The sequence below is a fragment of the Neomonachus schauinslandi genome, chromosome 4 (genome assembly GCF_002201575.2).
Source record: "Neomonachus schauinslandi chromosome 4, ASM220157v2, whole genome shotgun sequence".
Taxonomy (NCBI): domain Eukaryota; kingdom Metazoa; phylum Chordata; class Mammalia; order Carnivora; family Phocidae; genus Neomonachus; species Neomonachus schauinslandi.
In genome coordinates, this window is record NC_058406.1 from 73,228,197 (window position 1) to 73,241,965 (window position 13,769).

General features: G+C 33.2%; 1 protein-coding gene across 1 annotated transcript in view; it reads left to right on the forward strand.

Annotated features, from left to right (window-relative positions):
- PKN2 (protein kinase N2) overlaps positions 1 to 2,565 on the forward strand; it is a 139,224-nt gene extending 136,659 nt beyond the window's left edge. The window contains exons 20-22 of the mRNA XM_021689950.2: positions 1,566 to 1,673; positions 1,877 to 1,957; positions 2,043 to 2,565. Coding sequence (XP_021545625.1) covers positions 1,566 to 1,673; positions 1,877 to 1,957; positions 2,043 to 2,246 — 393 coding nt within the window. The 3' untranslated portion in view covers positions 2,247 to 2,565. The remainder of the gene's footprint in view (positions 1 to 1,565; positions 1,674 to 1,876; positions 1,958 to 2,042) is intronic.
- Positions 2,566 to 13,769: the final 11,204 nt, after the last annotated feature.

A 13,769-nucleotide genomic window follows, 5' to 3' on the forward strand; every position in this document is an offset into this window, starting at 1 on the left:
AAATAGAATTTTCCTCTCGTTTGCTGCTGTCTCAATCCCAGAAAGAAATTATATTATCCCACATAGTATATATTTCATTTGTCTATTTGATTTATCTATTTTGAGTGCGTAAATAAACTAAGGTTTTTCTTTTTTCTTTTTTTTTTTTAAGATTTTATTTATTTATTTGACAGAGAGAAAGGGAGAGCGGGAACACAAGCAAGGGGAGTGGGAGAGGGAGAAGCAGGCTTCCCGCCAAGCAGGGAGCCTGTCGTAGAACTTGATCCCGGAACTCTGGGATCTTGACCTGAGCCGAAGGCAGACGCTTAATGACCGAGCCACCCAGGCGCCCCTAAACTAAGGTTTTGATAACTGAAAAGTTTGAAATTTCCTTAGATATGAGCAATAAGATTGGCAGCTCAGCTTTAGGAAGTTGGGTTCTAAATTCATTTTCATATATTCCTCAGGTCAAAGATCCTTCTTTTTCCATTAGTACTGCTTTCTCACTGGCGGTTATTCATTAATAATTTTACAGGAAGCAAGTAGTCAAACCTAAGTCATCTCAGATTGTGAGGTAATAAGTCTTTTTTCATAGCCACATTTCAACATGGTTGAGTTTATCCTTTTGTGCATCAAATTGTTATACTGAATGTAATTTAACTACTTTTTTATTAGTATCATTATGAACAACAATTTTAGTACTTTGCTTACTGAAATGCCCTAAGACTTGTTGTATATAGAGCTTATATTAAAAATGCCTAGGGCGCCTGGGTGGCTCAGTTGGTTAAGCGACTGCTTTCAGCTCAGGTCATGATCCTGGAGTCCCTGGATCAAGTCCCGCATCGGGCTCCCTGCTCGGTAGGGAGCCTGCTTCTCCCTCTGACCCTCCCCCCTCTCATGTGCTCTCTCTCTCTCATTCTTTCTGTCTCAAATAAATAAATAAAATCTTTAAAAAAAAAAAAAAAAAAAAAAATGCCTAGAAATGTGTGCCTTTGAGTTTAATTTTGTTAGCAGCTGCTTCTTAGTGTAGTCATTATACCTGCGGATCTCTCATTGTATTTTGCTGATTAATTTTCTTTTGACTGAAATTCAAAGCACATCTATATCAGATGTATTCCCACAAACTCTGTGCTGCTCTGGCTACACTTATTACCATATTTACCCATTTCCTTCTGTCTTTCCACAAGATTGAGCTTTTTGAGGAACATGTCAATTATCTAAATATTTTTCAGTATCTAGTAGGCACTCAAAATACTGTCAGGCCAGATAAATGAATAATGAATAAAATAAAATGGAATGGAATTAAATTAAATTAAAAATGATGTTATATAATATAACCAAATTTGTTATTAAGGTCTGGGAAATAAAGTTGAAGAATATTTCAATGAGAGTATATGGTGTATCATCTGGGTAATAGTTTTATTATGTATCTTTTGTGGCTTCTTGTAGTCCTTGTTTTTTTGGTCTTTTGGTAGTTTGGTTTGTTTGTTTTCCTCACTACCTGGTTCTTGGTTGTACTTTGGATAGGTGATAAGATTTTACAGTACTGAAATTCATTTTGACTTACTCGAAGATATTTCTTCTAGTCTCCCTTTCCTGGTGATGATGAAGAGGAGGTTTTTGACAGTATTGTAAATGATGAAGTAAGGTATCCAAGGTTCTTATCTACAGAAGCCATATCAATAATGAGAAGGGTAAGAATTAATGATTTACAAACTACTTAAATTTCTTACATTGAAGGACATTTCTCAGGCTTTTAGAAGTTTTCACTTCATAGATGTTGCATGGTTTAGACAAACACATACCAAAAGAACATCTAAATCTTTGCAGGTTATGAGAACCTTTATCAATGAAGTCACTGGTTTTATTTTAACTTTTATATTTTATGTTGTGTTAGCTATTAAGAAGAAATCCTGAGCGGCGCCTTGGAGCTGGTGAGAAAGATGCAGAAGATGTAAAAAAGCACCCATTTTTCCGGGTAAGTGTGAAAGTTTAAAATTTTTTGTGAAGCTAGCAATTAGGTGTAGGAAACTAAACTGGTCATTTTATATTTTGTAATCCAGCTAATTGATTGGAGTGCTCTCATGGACAAAAAAGTCAAGCCGCCATTTGTACCTACCATTAGAGGACGAGAAGATGTTAGCAATTTTGATGATGAATTTACCTCAGAAGCACCTATTCTGACTCCACCTCGAGAACCAAGGATACTTTCAGAAGAGGAGCAAGAAATGTTCAGAGATTTTGACTACATAGCTGATTGGTGTTAAGTTCCTAGACACTGTGAAACCAAGCAAACTGACTCACAAGAAGACCTCTTAACAATAGCAACCTTTCATTTGCTCTCTGTGCCACCAGTAGCTTCTGAGTTTTTTGTTTAAACACATGAAGATTTCTTTAAAAGTACTATTCTAAAACCTTCTTGAAAGTGGCTTCTTAATGTATTTTCAACGTAAATCTGAGCACTGGAAACAGTTTCATGGAGTTTAAGTGGAATGAACATCGGCCATGAAAACCTATCACAAATGAATACTTTTGGATCAATAGTCTATTTTTTAAAAAAAAGGAAAAAAAAAAAAAACCACTCTTCCACAGTCCCTAGCTATGCCTTAAGTGGAAGGAAGATTAATCATTTCACTTCATTTTTAGCTATATTTTACAAAAAGAACAAAAGGACTTGGGATGCTATTACTATTTACACTTAGTTCTGTTTGAATAAGGCAAATGCTCTTATTTTTTTTACTGAAATTACTGTAATATCAAAAAAATGTAGTTTGCACATTTTTTGGCTTTAAAAAAAAAACAAAAACGAATTGATGTCTTGTTTTATAAATTTTCTATATTAGGAGAAAATTTTTATCGCCTTATCTTTACCAACCATGTAACAAGCCTCATAGCTTTCCAACAGAGCTACTTGCCAAACAATTTTTTGTTTATTAAACCATGCTGAAACAAACAAGAACAACTAAACATCAGCATTTACTTAAAATTTTAAGAATGAGGACTTCTGATTAGCCTGAAACAAGATGCTGTATTACCTGTATGCATTCCCAAAGTCTAGACACTTGATACGTTCAATCAGACCTTCTTCCAAAATCAGTGAACTAATTACTCCTTTTTTGATATTCATTGTACATTTATCAACCCAGTTTATCTTGTTCTTGTGTCTACTGTAGAAGGGAACTATATCTGTTAAAACATAGGGATTATCATTGTATACATGCTGTGAACATGTATATGTGCAAGTTGTAATGTATTCTGTGTTGTAGGTTTATTATTTAATTTCACCACTTCATCACTTTTGTACAGTGGCCAAGCAGACACCTCAAACTCCAGCATTTACGTTAAGTGCATTTGTACATTTTAGGCCACTGGATCCAGATTTTATATTGGCAGTTACTGAGGGCAGAAGCAATATATTGTAACAGAATGTATAAATATTTTTGATAAAACAGTCTATATTTTATAAAAACTATTATAACACTAAAGCTGTACCTCAAAAGTCTCAAAAGTAATTTGATCAAATACTTTTTACAGCTTTTCAGAGGATCCATTTGTGGCTTTTTTAATGCTCTTATAGGAAAGTCTTTTGGCAAGCCATGACTCTTCCACTTGCCTGGAGTTTTTTTGGGGTTTTTTTTGTTGTTGTTAGTTTTTGCATTCTTTTCCTCCTAGTCTATGACTTCACTGTTTTTCCTTAATTCAATAATAACATCCTTGATTCTGTGCTGAGCATGTTAAGGTCATCCTATCTCAGGAATAGCAAGTTGTTAACTAACCATACTGAATTAACCATTTAATCGCAATGATCTCATGTCTTAAAAATTGTTCAAATTTAAATTCTATGAGAAACATAAAAGCACATTGATTTATAGAAAGTTTATAAATATTTCAGCCTTGCTAGGGTGTGTTGGCATGTTTTTGTGTACTCTGAGGACAATTAAAATTGTTCAGAGATAATTCATACTTCCTTCCAAATTAATTATAACCCAGGATTCTTTGGGGAAAAATCTTATAGAAACAGGGAGCAATATGTTTTAAAGTTATTTTAAAATGCCAGTTAACTTCCTTGTTAAAGGACAGTAGAGGATCTTAGCTTAATTGTCTGGCTTTAATTTACACAGTGTTAACACAACATGAAAAAAACACTAAATACTTCTGAGGTACAGTCTGCTCACCATTTCTGGTTCTCAAATATGCATAGAAAGCAATGTCTAAAATAGGCTTTTAGCATTAAAAACTGACATAGCATTTGTAACTACACAGTGTACAGAAATTTTTTTTTAATTGAAGTCAATCACTAAAAAAAATTAGAGGGCAGGGTATATCACACAATTAAGCTGAAGAAAGCACTAATATTTTCTGTAGTTTTAAATATATATATATTTTAGATTTTAAAATTTTAAAGTATAGAGTGTAAATATATTTTGCTATTACTGTATGTGTAAGTGACTGCTCAAGCACTTTGTAAGGAAATTATTAGTATATTTTAGAATGGTACACTATGCATTCAGATGAAATGTGCCTTTATGTCATTCTAAGAAAAAAGTGTTTTGCAGTCATAAGTTACCACAAATGCACAAATTAAAGTTTAAATAGATTATAATTTGTAACTTTGGTTTTAAGTATTATTTCCCTTTGGAAGCTTCCTGTTGGTCAAAATATGTATTAGCTCTGCTATATTCAAGATCTCAAAGACTAACTTGGCTTAGCTTTCTTGCAAGTGCTTTTTGTTCTGGTAGGGCAAAATCTGATTCAGAGCAAATTGTCCACTTCACTGGTAGTAATGGGAAAAGTTTGCATTCTACCTCGGTAATATCAATGGCATCTTTTATTCAGTGGATATTATAGGATGCCTTCTGTGTGCTATATACTGAGAATATAAAGATGAAAAAAAATCAAAGTCTTAATAAATGAAAAACAGTGTGCATTAAAATGCAAGCACCAGTAATATATGTAGCATTCTCTTGTTTGAGGTTAACTTTATTTTAGGACCTCACCTTTGAGAACACAGGTAAATGAAAACAGAATGCTAGTCATTTTATAGTCATCTTATTCAAATATTGCAAGTGGAATATTTTGGGAATATAAAATGATCCATGCTATCCCTATAACACAAACTGAGGTCACAGTGGAAATTGTCATATGTTGAGTAGGCGAAAGCTGCATTATAGATTCAAATCTTAACAGAATTTTTACAGGTATTGTTGATCTTCCCAAAGCAACTGAGGGTGCGTATGAGAAACCCAAAGGAATAAATACCAATTCATGGATCATAATCTTAATTAGAAATCTTATTTACCTTCCAGCTATCTTTTGAAATCTAAGGTATTTCTGAGATACTAGCCTTATATGTATATAAATATATGTTTTTATAAACATACATATATAAATATATACATGTATAAATAGAGGTAAGTTTTTAAATAACTTGTGTCAGAAATCTTGCATTATTTCCACTTCTAATATCATGAGTAAGCTCCTAAGACCTCCAATAAGACACATAATTTGAGGCACTGCTGGTCTCATTAAAGGCAAGAGTGGTGTCTGGCAATCCCTCACCCCAAAACAGACACACTTGAGCATGAATCTGGATAAGCTGGGGCTTTAGCACCTAAGAATTAAGGAGTGTTCAATCACAAAAATGAGCACTCAGAAGTTAGGATTGGAAGCTGAGTCCACTGAGTAGGCCAGAGAAGTAGGAAGTTGGAGAAGAGGGTAAGAGCCAGAATGGCAAGGAACTAGCTTTGGGAATGAAGGCATTCAGAAGAATTGAGTTTGCCAAGGATGGATTTACTATACCAACACCATTATGAGAATAACAAACCTTGCAATAGCAGTAGAACTTAACGTTTTGTGTTAAAATCCTTGAGAGGAGCTCAAGTTTTAGTTTGCAACTCACTGTTTTTCTACCAGTAAAATCAAATGCTTTTTGAAGAAAGCTTCTCCAGAATGGGAACATAGGACTTCCTTAAATTAAGATCAAGTAATACACTGTTAAAGATCACCAAACACATGAGAGACAGCAAACTAACTCGAATGAGCACTAACAAGGTAGCAAATTTAGACATCCCCTTCAAAAAATTGCAAATATTTGAATTCTCAGATACAAAATATAAAATAGCTATGTATAAAATGTTTATATACCTAAAACTACCAGGATAAACAAGTAAGTGAAATTTTAAAGAAATTAACATTTTTAAAATCCAATAACGAAAAATATAATTGATCAAATTTGAAACAGTGTTGGTTAACAGCAGATGAGACAGCTGAAGAGAGAACTGAACAATATATCTGAAAAATTAATCCCAAATAGATAAAAAGATAAGGAGATGGAAATATGGAAAGAAGGTTAAGAGATAAGGAAAATGGAGTTGAGACCCAAGAGGACAGAATGGAAGAGAGATGGTATTTGCAGAGATAATGGGCTGCAAATTCACCAGAGATTAAAAAATATCCAGGAACCAGAATATTCTCCGTAAAGGATAAATATAAATAAGTGTATGCATAGAACCATTGAATTGAAACTGTAGACCACCAAGACAACATCTTGAAACTACCTAGAGAGAAAGGACTAACTTGTCTATAAAAGAAAGACCTAAAAGCTGACTTCTCAATATTAACAGTGAAAGTAGTGGAATATTCTCTTTAGAGCATTGGAAAACAAAATGTCAGCCTGGAGTTGTGTAGAAAGTGAAATTAGTTTAAGAGCAAATGAAAATATTTTTTAAAGGAGGGTTTACTCTTGAGGGTCCTACTGTAAAGGAAGTGCTTCAAGAAGAAGGAAAGTGATCCCAGAATGATGATCTAAGGCCCGAAAAGGCTGTGAGAAAATGGTAAACACTTAGGTAAATCAAAATAAACACAACTCAATAAAACAGATGACTTGTTTGTTTGCTTTAAGTCAACAAATTCCAGACAACAGTAGTAAGACAGTTGAGATAGGGAAGATCAGAGCTGAAGTATTCTGTTGTATTGTTGGGTTGTCAAGGTATTGATTAACTTTAGTTAAATGTACATCATGAAATGTCTGGAATATTCATGAAAAGAATATAGTGCATGTAAATTTCAAACCAAGAGATAAAATAGTAGAAATAAAGTCAAATAGACCAATAATCACAATAAATGTAAATGGAACAAACTCACTAGTTAAAAGTAAGGTAATCGATTTTAAAAAGAAAACCTAGCTTTGTAACATTGACAAAAAGATCTATCTAAAATATAAGTAGAGGAGTTGAAAGTAAAAGTATGAGGAAAAATACACAAAGTGAAAACATACCAAGTTAAAGCTATGGTAGCTCTACTTAATATCAAAACCAATTTTAGACCCATCATGAAAAAATATCACCAAGAGTAGAGTGTTTCTACATAATGATAAAATATTCAACTCAACCAAAAAGATATACTAATTCTAAGCATGTATATGTATTTAATAAAATAGTCCCTAAATACAAACTAAAGCAGAAATTGATAGAGCTAGTAAAAAATACTTAAAATATACCCATCCGGTTGGAAGATTTCAACTTGTGTTATGGGATAATAGAGTTTTTAAAGAGGAAAGATAATGTTTGAACAAAATAGCTTGATCCAATGGATATTTATAGAATTCTGCATCTGGCAATTAAGAGATTCCACATTCTTTTCAAGAATACATGGAACATTTGTAAAAACTGAGCCATAAAACAAATCATAGAAAATTACAAAGTATAGTAGTACCAATTATGTTTTCTAACTGATTAGAACAAATAGATTTTAATAGATTGGAAAAAAATGTTAAAATACCCTTTAATGGCTCAGAGAAAGAAACAACGGTGGTCATTAAATGCAGCAAAAATGGTTCTTGCAGGGAACTTTGTAAACTAAATCGTTTTTTAGAAAAAGGAAGGTTAAAAATTTATCAAATTGCTCAGCTTAAGAAGAAAAAGAACAGAATAACTGAAAGTAAACAAAAAAAAAAACAGTATAATAGAAACAAGCCAAAAGCTTATTCCTTGAAAATTCTAACAAAATACACATAGCTCTGAAAATATGAAAAATGAGAGTAGGTATAAATGCTATTATTTATAATTAAATGAAAATATACATACAAGATTTTTGTAAGTAAAAAATACTATCAATATATGCAAATAGGAAGAAAGTGAATAATCTCATCACTTAAAGAAATAAAAGCAGAAATTAAAAGTCCACAAAGAGTACACTGGATCCAGATTGTTTCACAAGGGAATTCTTCCAAACTTTCAAGGAAGAAGTTATTTCAAGCATATAGAAAGTTCTTGAGATAATGGGGAAAAGTTATAGTTCCTAACTCATTCTGTGAAGTCACTATAAACTAGAAAACAAAATATACAAGGAGAGTATCTTACTGGCAAATTTCACTCAAGAACACTGGTAAAACAAAATACTATCGGGGCACCTGGGTGGCTCAGTCGGTTAAGCGACTGCCTTCGGCTCAGGTCATGGTCCCAGGGTCCTGGGATCAAGTCCCACGTCGGGCTCCCTGCTCCGCGGGGAGCCTGCTTCTCCCTCTCCCACTCCCCCTGCTTGTGTTCCCTCTCTCGCTGTGTGTCTCTCTCTCAAATAAATAAAATCTTAAAAAAAAAAAAATACTATCAAATCAGATTCAGTGATGTATAAAAATGACACTATAAAATGGGCTTATGCTCATAATGCAAGGTTGGCTTGATATTAGAAAATCTGCAATTGTCATATGCCATATTAACAGATTAAAGGAGAAAGATTTAGAAAAAGCTAATCACATTTCTGCTTTTAAAGGGGGTTGGGGGATTCTTAAACTGATAAATGGTATCTATATTAAAACAACAACAAAACTAAAATCAATATCATCATCCCATATGAGGAAACATTGAAAGTATCCCCTTTAAAATTGGGGAATAGGACTAAAATGCCTGTCATTACTATTACTTTTCAACACTGAACTATGCTACTCTCAGAAATATAGGGATTAAAAGAAGAAAACAAAATGGTTACTTGGAGATGATATGATTGTCTACCTGGAAAACTCAAAAGACTACAATTTACTGGCAATCATAGTTTACCCAAGATACTTGTTATAAGATGAAAATACAGAAGCCAGTGATGTGTATATACCATCATCAAGCAATTGGAATACATGATATTTTTAAGACAATGACTTTTACAACAGCAACAAAACTAAATTACATAGAAATAAATCTAACAAAAGATGTGCAAGACGTAAAAAATAAATTCTTCGCTGGGAGACATTAAAGAAGACAAGTAAATACAGACAAATCCTATCTTGTGATGTCAGTTCTCAAAATGCTCTGCAGGTTCAGTGCAACTCCAGTTAGAATCCCAACAAATTTTTGTGGAACTTCATAAACTCATTCCAAAATTTATATAGAAGAGCCAAAAGTAAAGGATAGTTAAATTTCTGAAGAACAAAGAGGATAGGGGATTTGCCCCACCAGATATTAAGAGTTATAAAGGTGTAGCAATTACTGAAGTATTGGTAACATATTACAAATCAAACAGTAGAGTCAAGAACAGACACACATATCTGAAATTTTGATATATAAAAGAAACAGTATAAGTGGAGGGAAAAACATGCTTCCTGAATAGAAGTAGGAAAGTCGTCCATCCATGTGGAAAGGGAAAAAGAAATTGAGTTTCTTTGTCATACCATATGTAAATATTTCAAATGAATTAAAACAAATGTCAAAAGTAAAACTTTACAACATTAAGAATATATACAGTGTAAATATTTCAAATGAATTAAATGTTGAAAGTAAAACTTTACAACATTAAGAATAGATACATAGGAAATGAACACAAAAATGTAAGAAAAATTGGTGAATTTATCATAAAATTAGGAACTTATTTTTACCAAAAGACATCATAAAGTGAAAAGACAAGGCACAAAGTGAAAGATTATTTACATCGCACATAACAGAGAAAAAAATGATAGCTAATATATTAAAAATTCCTAAAGCTCAAGAAGGAAAATAATAGAAAAATTCAAAAGATATGAACAGACATTTCACATGGACAGTAAACATGCCCAATCTAAACAGTAATCAGAAACTACAAGTCAAGGCATATAATTTGTACACATTCAATTGGCAAAAATTTTAAATTCTGACAAGCGGTAGAGATGGAGTGGAACAATGAGATTCCATATATATTGCTGTGGGCAGTATAAAGAAATACAGCCACTTGGGAAAAACAATTTGGTATTATCCTGTAAAGTTGGGCATTCACATACTTTGGTACCTAGCAATTCCACCTAAGTGCTATATCCTAAAGGAATTCTTTATACATATGTACAAGAGTCATGAACAAGAATGTTAATAGCACTGTTTGTAATACCAAAAACTGGAAACAACCCAAACGCTCATTAATGGAAGAGGATGGTTTAATAAAATTTTATATTTTATAATATACATGGTATATGTTTAAACCACAAAATATTATAGAGCAATGAAAATTAAGCAGCTATAGAGAACAATATGAAACAAACTTATGAAAGAAGCTAAAAAGAAGAGGAGACTATGTGCATAATGATATTTTTAAAAGTTAAACACTAAGCCAAACCAAAGATTATAAAACGTGTTTTGTTTTTAAGCAAGGGAATGTCAAAAATTAAGATAGTGATTATCTGATGGGGAGGCAGAAGAATATGGTAGTGGTGGAATACAGTGGTAGGTAGAAGTTGTTAGTATTTTAGGTCTTCATCTTGGTCAGTCTTCAATATGTTAAGAACAAGTAATATACCCCCCAACCCCCTTGAGTCTTCACTTTTCTCCTTGTCCAGCTTAAATTACCATATCCATCATAATCACTCACATGTATCCTCAGCTCCCTGCTGCTCTCTTGCTTCTTTGTACAAACCTGTTAAACCCCCCACCCAGCCTCTGTTCAATCCATCTCTGCATCCAAACAGCCATGCTAACTTGTCTCACTACCATGAAGTGAACCATTACTAAAGTTCTTTAGTCCGGTGGTTCTCAAACTTCAGCACATATCAGAACCACTTGAAGGACTTGTACATGGGCCTCAGTGCCTAATTTCTGATTCAGTAGATCTGGAGTTGGGGCTGCGAATTTGCATTTCTAGTAAGTTCCCAGGTACTTCTGATGCTTCTGATCTGGGTATAAAACAAGTCTCAATGAATTTTAAAAAGATTAGATTTTTAAAAAATCACTTTGATATCAATATCTACAATCCAAGCACAGTTTCACAATTATAACATGTTTATGTGGAAATTGTTTTCTTGTAGCAGCTTTTGCTTGTTAAAGTAATAAAAATGACAAGAATGTGGATTTCAGCATGCTGATTATTAAGTCATAAGGAGGCAAAGCTATTCACATAGTAAGGAAAAGTCCAGGAAATAGACAAAACTTTCCTTATTACCTAGCCACTATATGTGATCTGCTTGAAAAGTACATAAATAGTCACATATTATTCTTGCTAAAGTCAGCAAGGGAGTTAAAGTCAGAGAGGGAATAATCAGACTAATGTACTAATGTTTTTAGTAATTGTAAACTCTAAAAACATTTCTTTTGTGAAGCAGTCAGTGCCAAAAGAAATGTACAGTAACACTTCATTCAGCAGCATTTGAAGTAGTTCACAACATGTGAATCTGCTTATAGCTAAAGTTTAGTTTAATCTTATGCAATCAACTTAAAAATTAAACAAAGCAAGAATTGCATTTAATCATAATTTTCCTTGAAAATGATTTAATTTCCTCATGAAAGTACAGCCAATTTTGACTGGCTTCTTATCAGAATGTAGGAAGTTTGAAAAGTTCATTTTCTCACAATGTATAACCAACTATAGGCACACATTTGCTGTTTGTGTCTTCTAACCACAAATTTAATATATTTTTTATTAGCTCATCACATTATGGGATACTGGATCATTTGATGCCATGTCTTGACATTTTCCTTTTTAAATTTTTTTTTTTACTGAGATATAATTGACATAACATTGTGTAAGTTTAACATGTTACAATGTTTTGATATTTATATATTGCAATATGACTACCACTGTAGCACTAGCAAATACCTCGCACTTAACAAATGCCTTTAGGGGCCATCTGTGTTGTTCCAAATGGCAGGATTTCCTTCTTTCTCGTGGCTAATACTCCACTGTATATATGTAGATATACATACACACTACAACTTCATTCATCCATTGACGGACATTTAAGATTATTTTCGTATCTTGACCATTGTGAGTAATGTTGCAATAAACAAGGGGTGCATATATCTCTTTGATATCCGGTTTTCATTTCCATTGGACATAAACTTAAGTGACAAAAATCCAATAATCTAATTGGCTTTATCAGTTCATGAATCAGGCAGCATTCTCTCAAGTAGAGGGGAGCAACAAAGGGCTACAGAAAAGGAGAGGTTTTTAAAGTCAGGACAAGAAAGTCCTAAACAGGAAAAAAAAAAAGGATTATTTTGGGTAAGGTCCCCTTCCTTTGGGGACAGTCAGATCCTATTCAGTGGATTACCTCATCTTCTTTTGGCAGATGGAGAGGGCCCCTGTGACAGATCAGCTTATTGGTGCTGACCAGAAAATTCCTGACTACGTGATTAAGACTGCATTTCTGAAGCAGGTTGCAACTGCAATTAGGGTTGGTATTAAGCTCCAGTTTGGTGACATGGCCTAGCATTAAGCATCTCCATTTGGGGCCTATGTTTTTCTTTTCAACAGTACCCAGGAATGAAATTGTTAGATCATATGGTATTTCTATTTTTAATTTTTTGAGAAACTTCCACACTCCCATAATGGCTGAGCCAATTTCCATCCCCACCAACAGTGCACAAGGACTCCGTTTTCTCCACATCCTTGCCAACATTTATCTCTTGTCTTGATGATAGCCATTCTAGGTGTGAGTGATATCTCATTGTGGTTTTGATATGCATTTCCCTGATTAGTGATGTTGAGCATCTTTTCACATGTCTGTTGGCCATGTTTGTCTTTAGAAAAATGTCTATTTGGTTACTCTGCCCATTTTTAATTGAATATCTAAAACATGGTTTATATATAAATATATCTAATGTATATATTAGATATAAATCTAATACCTACCATGTATCTAATATATGGTTTGCAAATATTTCCTCTCATTCTGTAGGTTACCTTTTTATTTTTTTTGCTGCACAGAAACTTTAGTCTGACATAGGCCCACTTGTTGATTTTTGCTTTTGTTGCTTGTGCTTTGGTGTCATATCTAAAACATAATTGCCCAGAGACCAATGTCAAAGAGCTTCTTCCCTATATTTTCTTCTAAAAGTTTTGCAGTATCGGATCTTATGTTTTTAGTCTTTAATCCATTTTGAGTCAATTTTTGTGAGTGGTGTAGGGTAAGGGTCCAATTTCACTTTTCTGCATGCTGTTGTCTAGTTTTCTTAATACCATTTATTGAAGAGCCTTTCCCTATTGAGTGTTCTTGGCTTCCTTGTCAAATATTAGTTGACCGCAAGTGCAGAGAGAGGTTTATTTCTGAACTCTCCATTCTGTTCCATTGGTCTTTGTGGTGTTTGTTTGCTTTTCATGCTAGTACCATACTATTTTAATTACTACAGGTTTGTAGTAGTATACAGTTGACCCTTGAACAACACCGATTTGAACTGTGTGGGTCCACTTAATATGCAGATTTTTTTCAATAAACAGAACAGTACTATAAATGTATTTTATGATTTTCTTAACATTTTCTTTTCTCTATTTTATTGTAAGAATACACTATATAATACATACAACATACAAAATATATGTTAATCAACTATTTATGTTATCAGTAA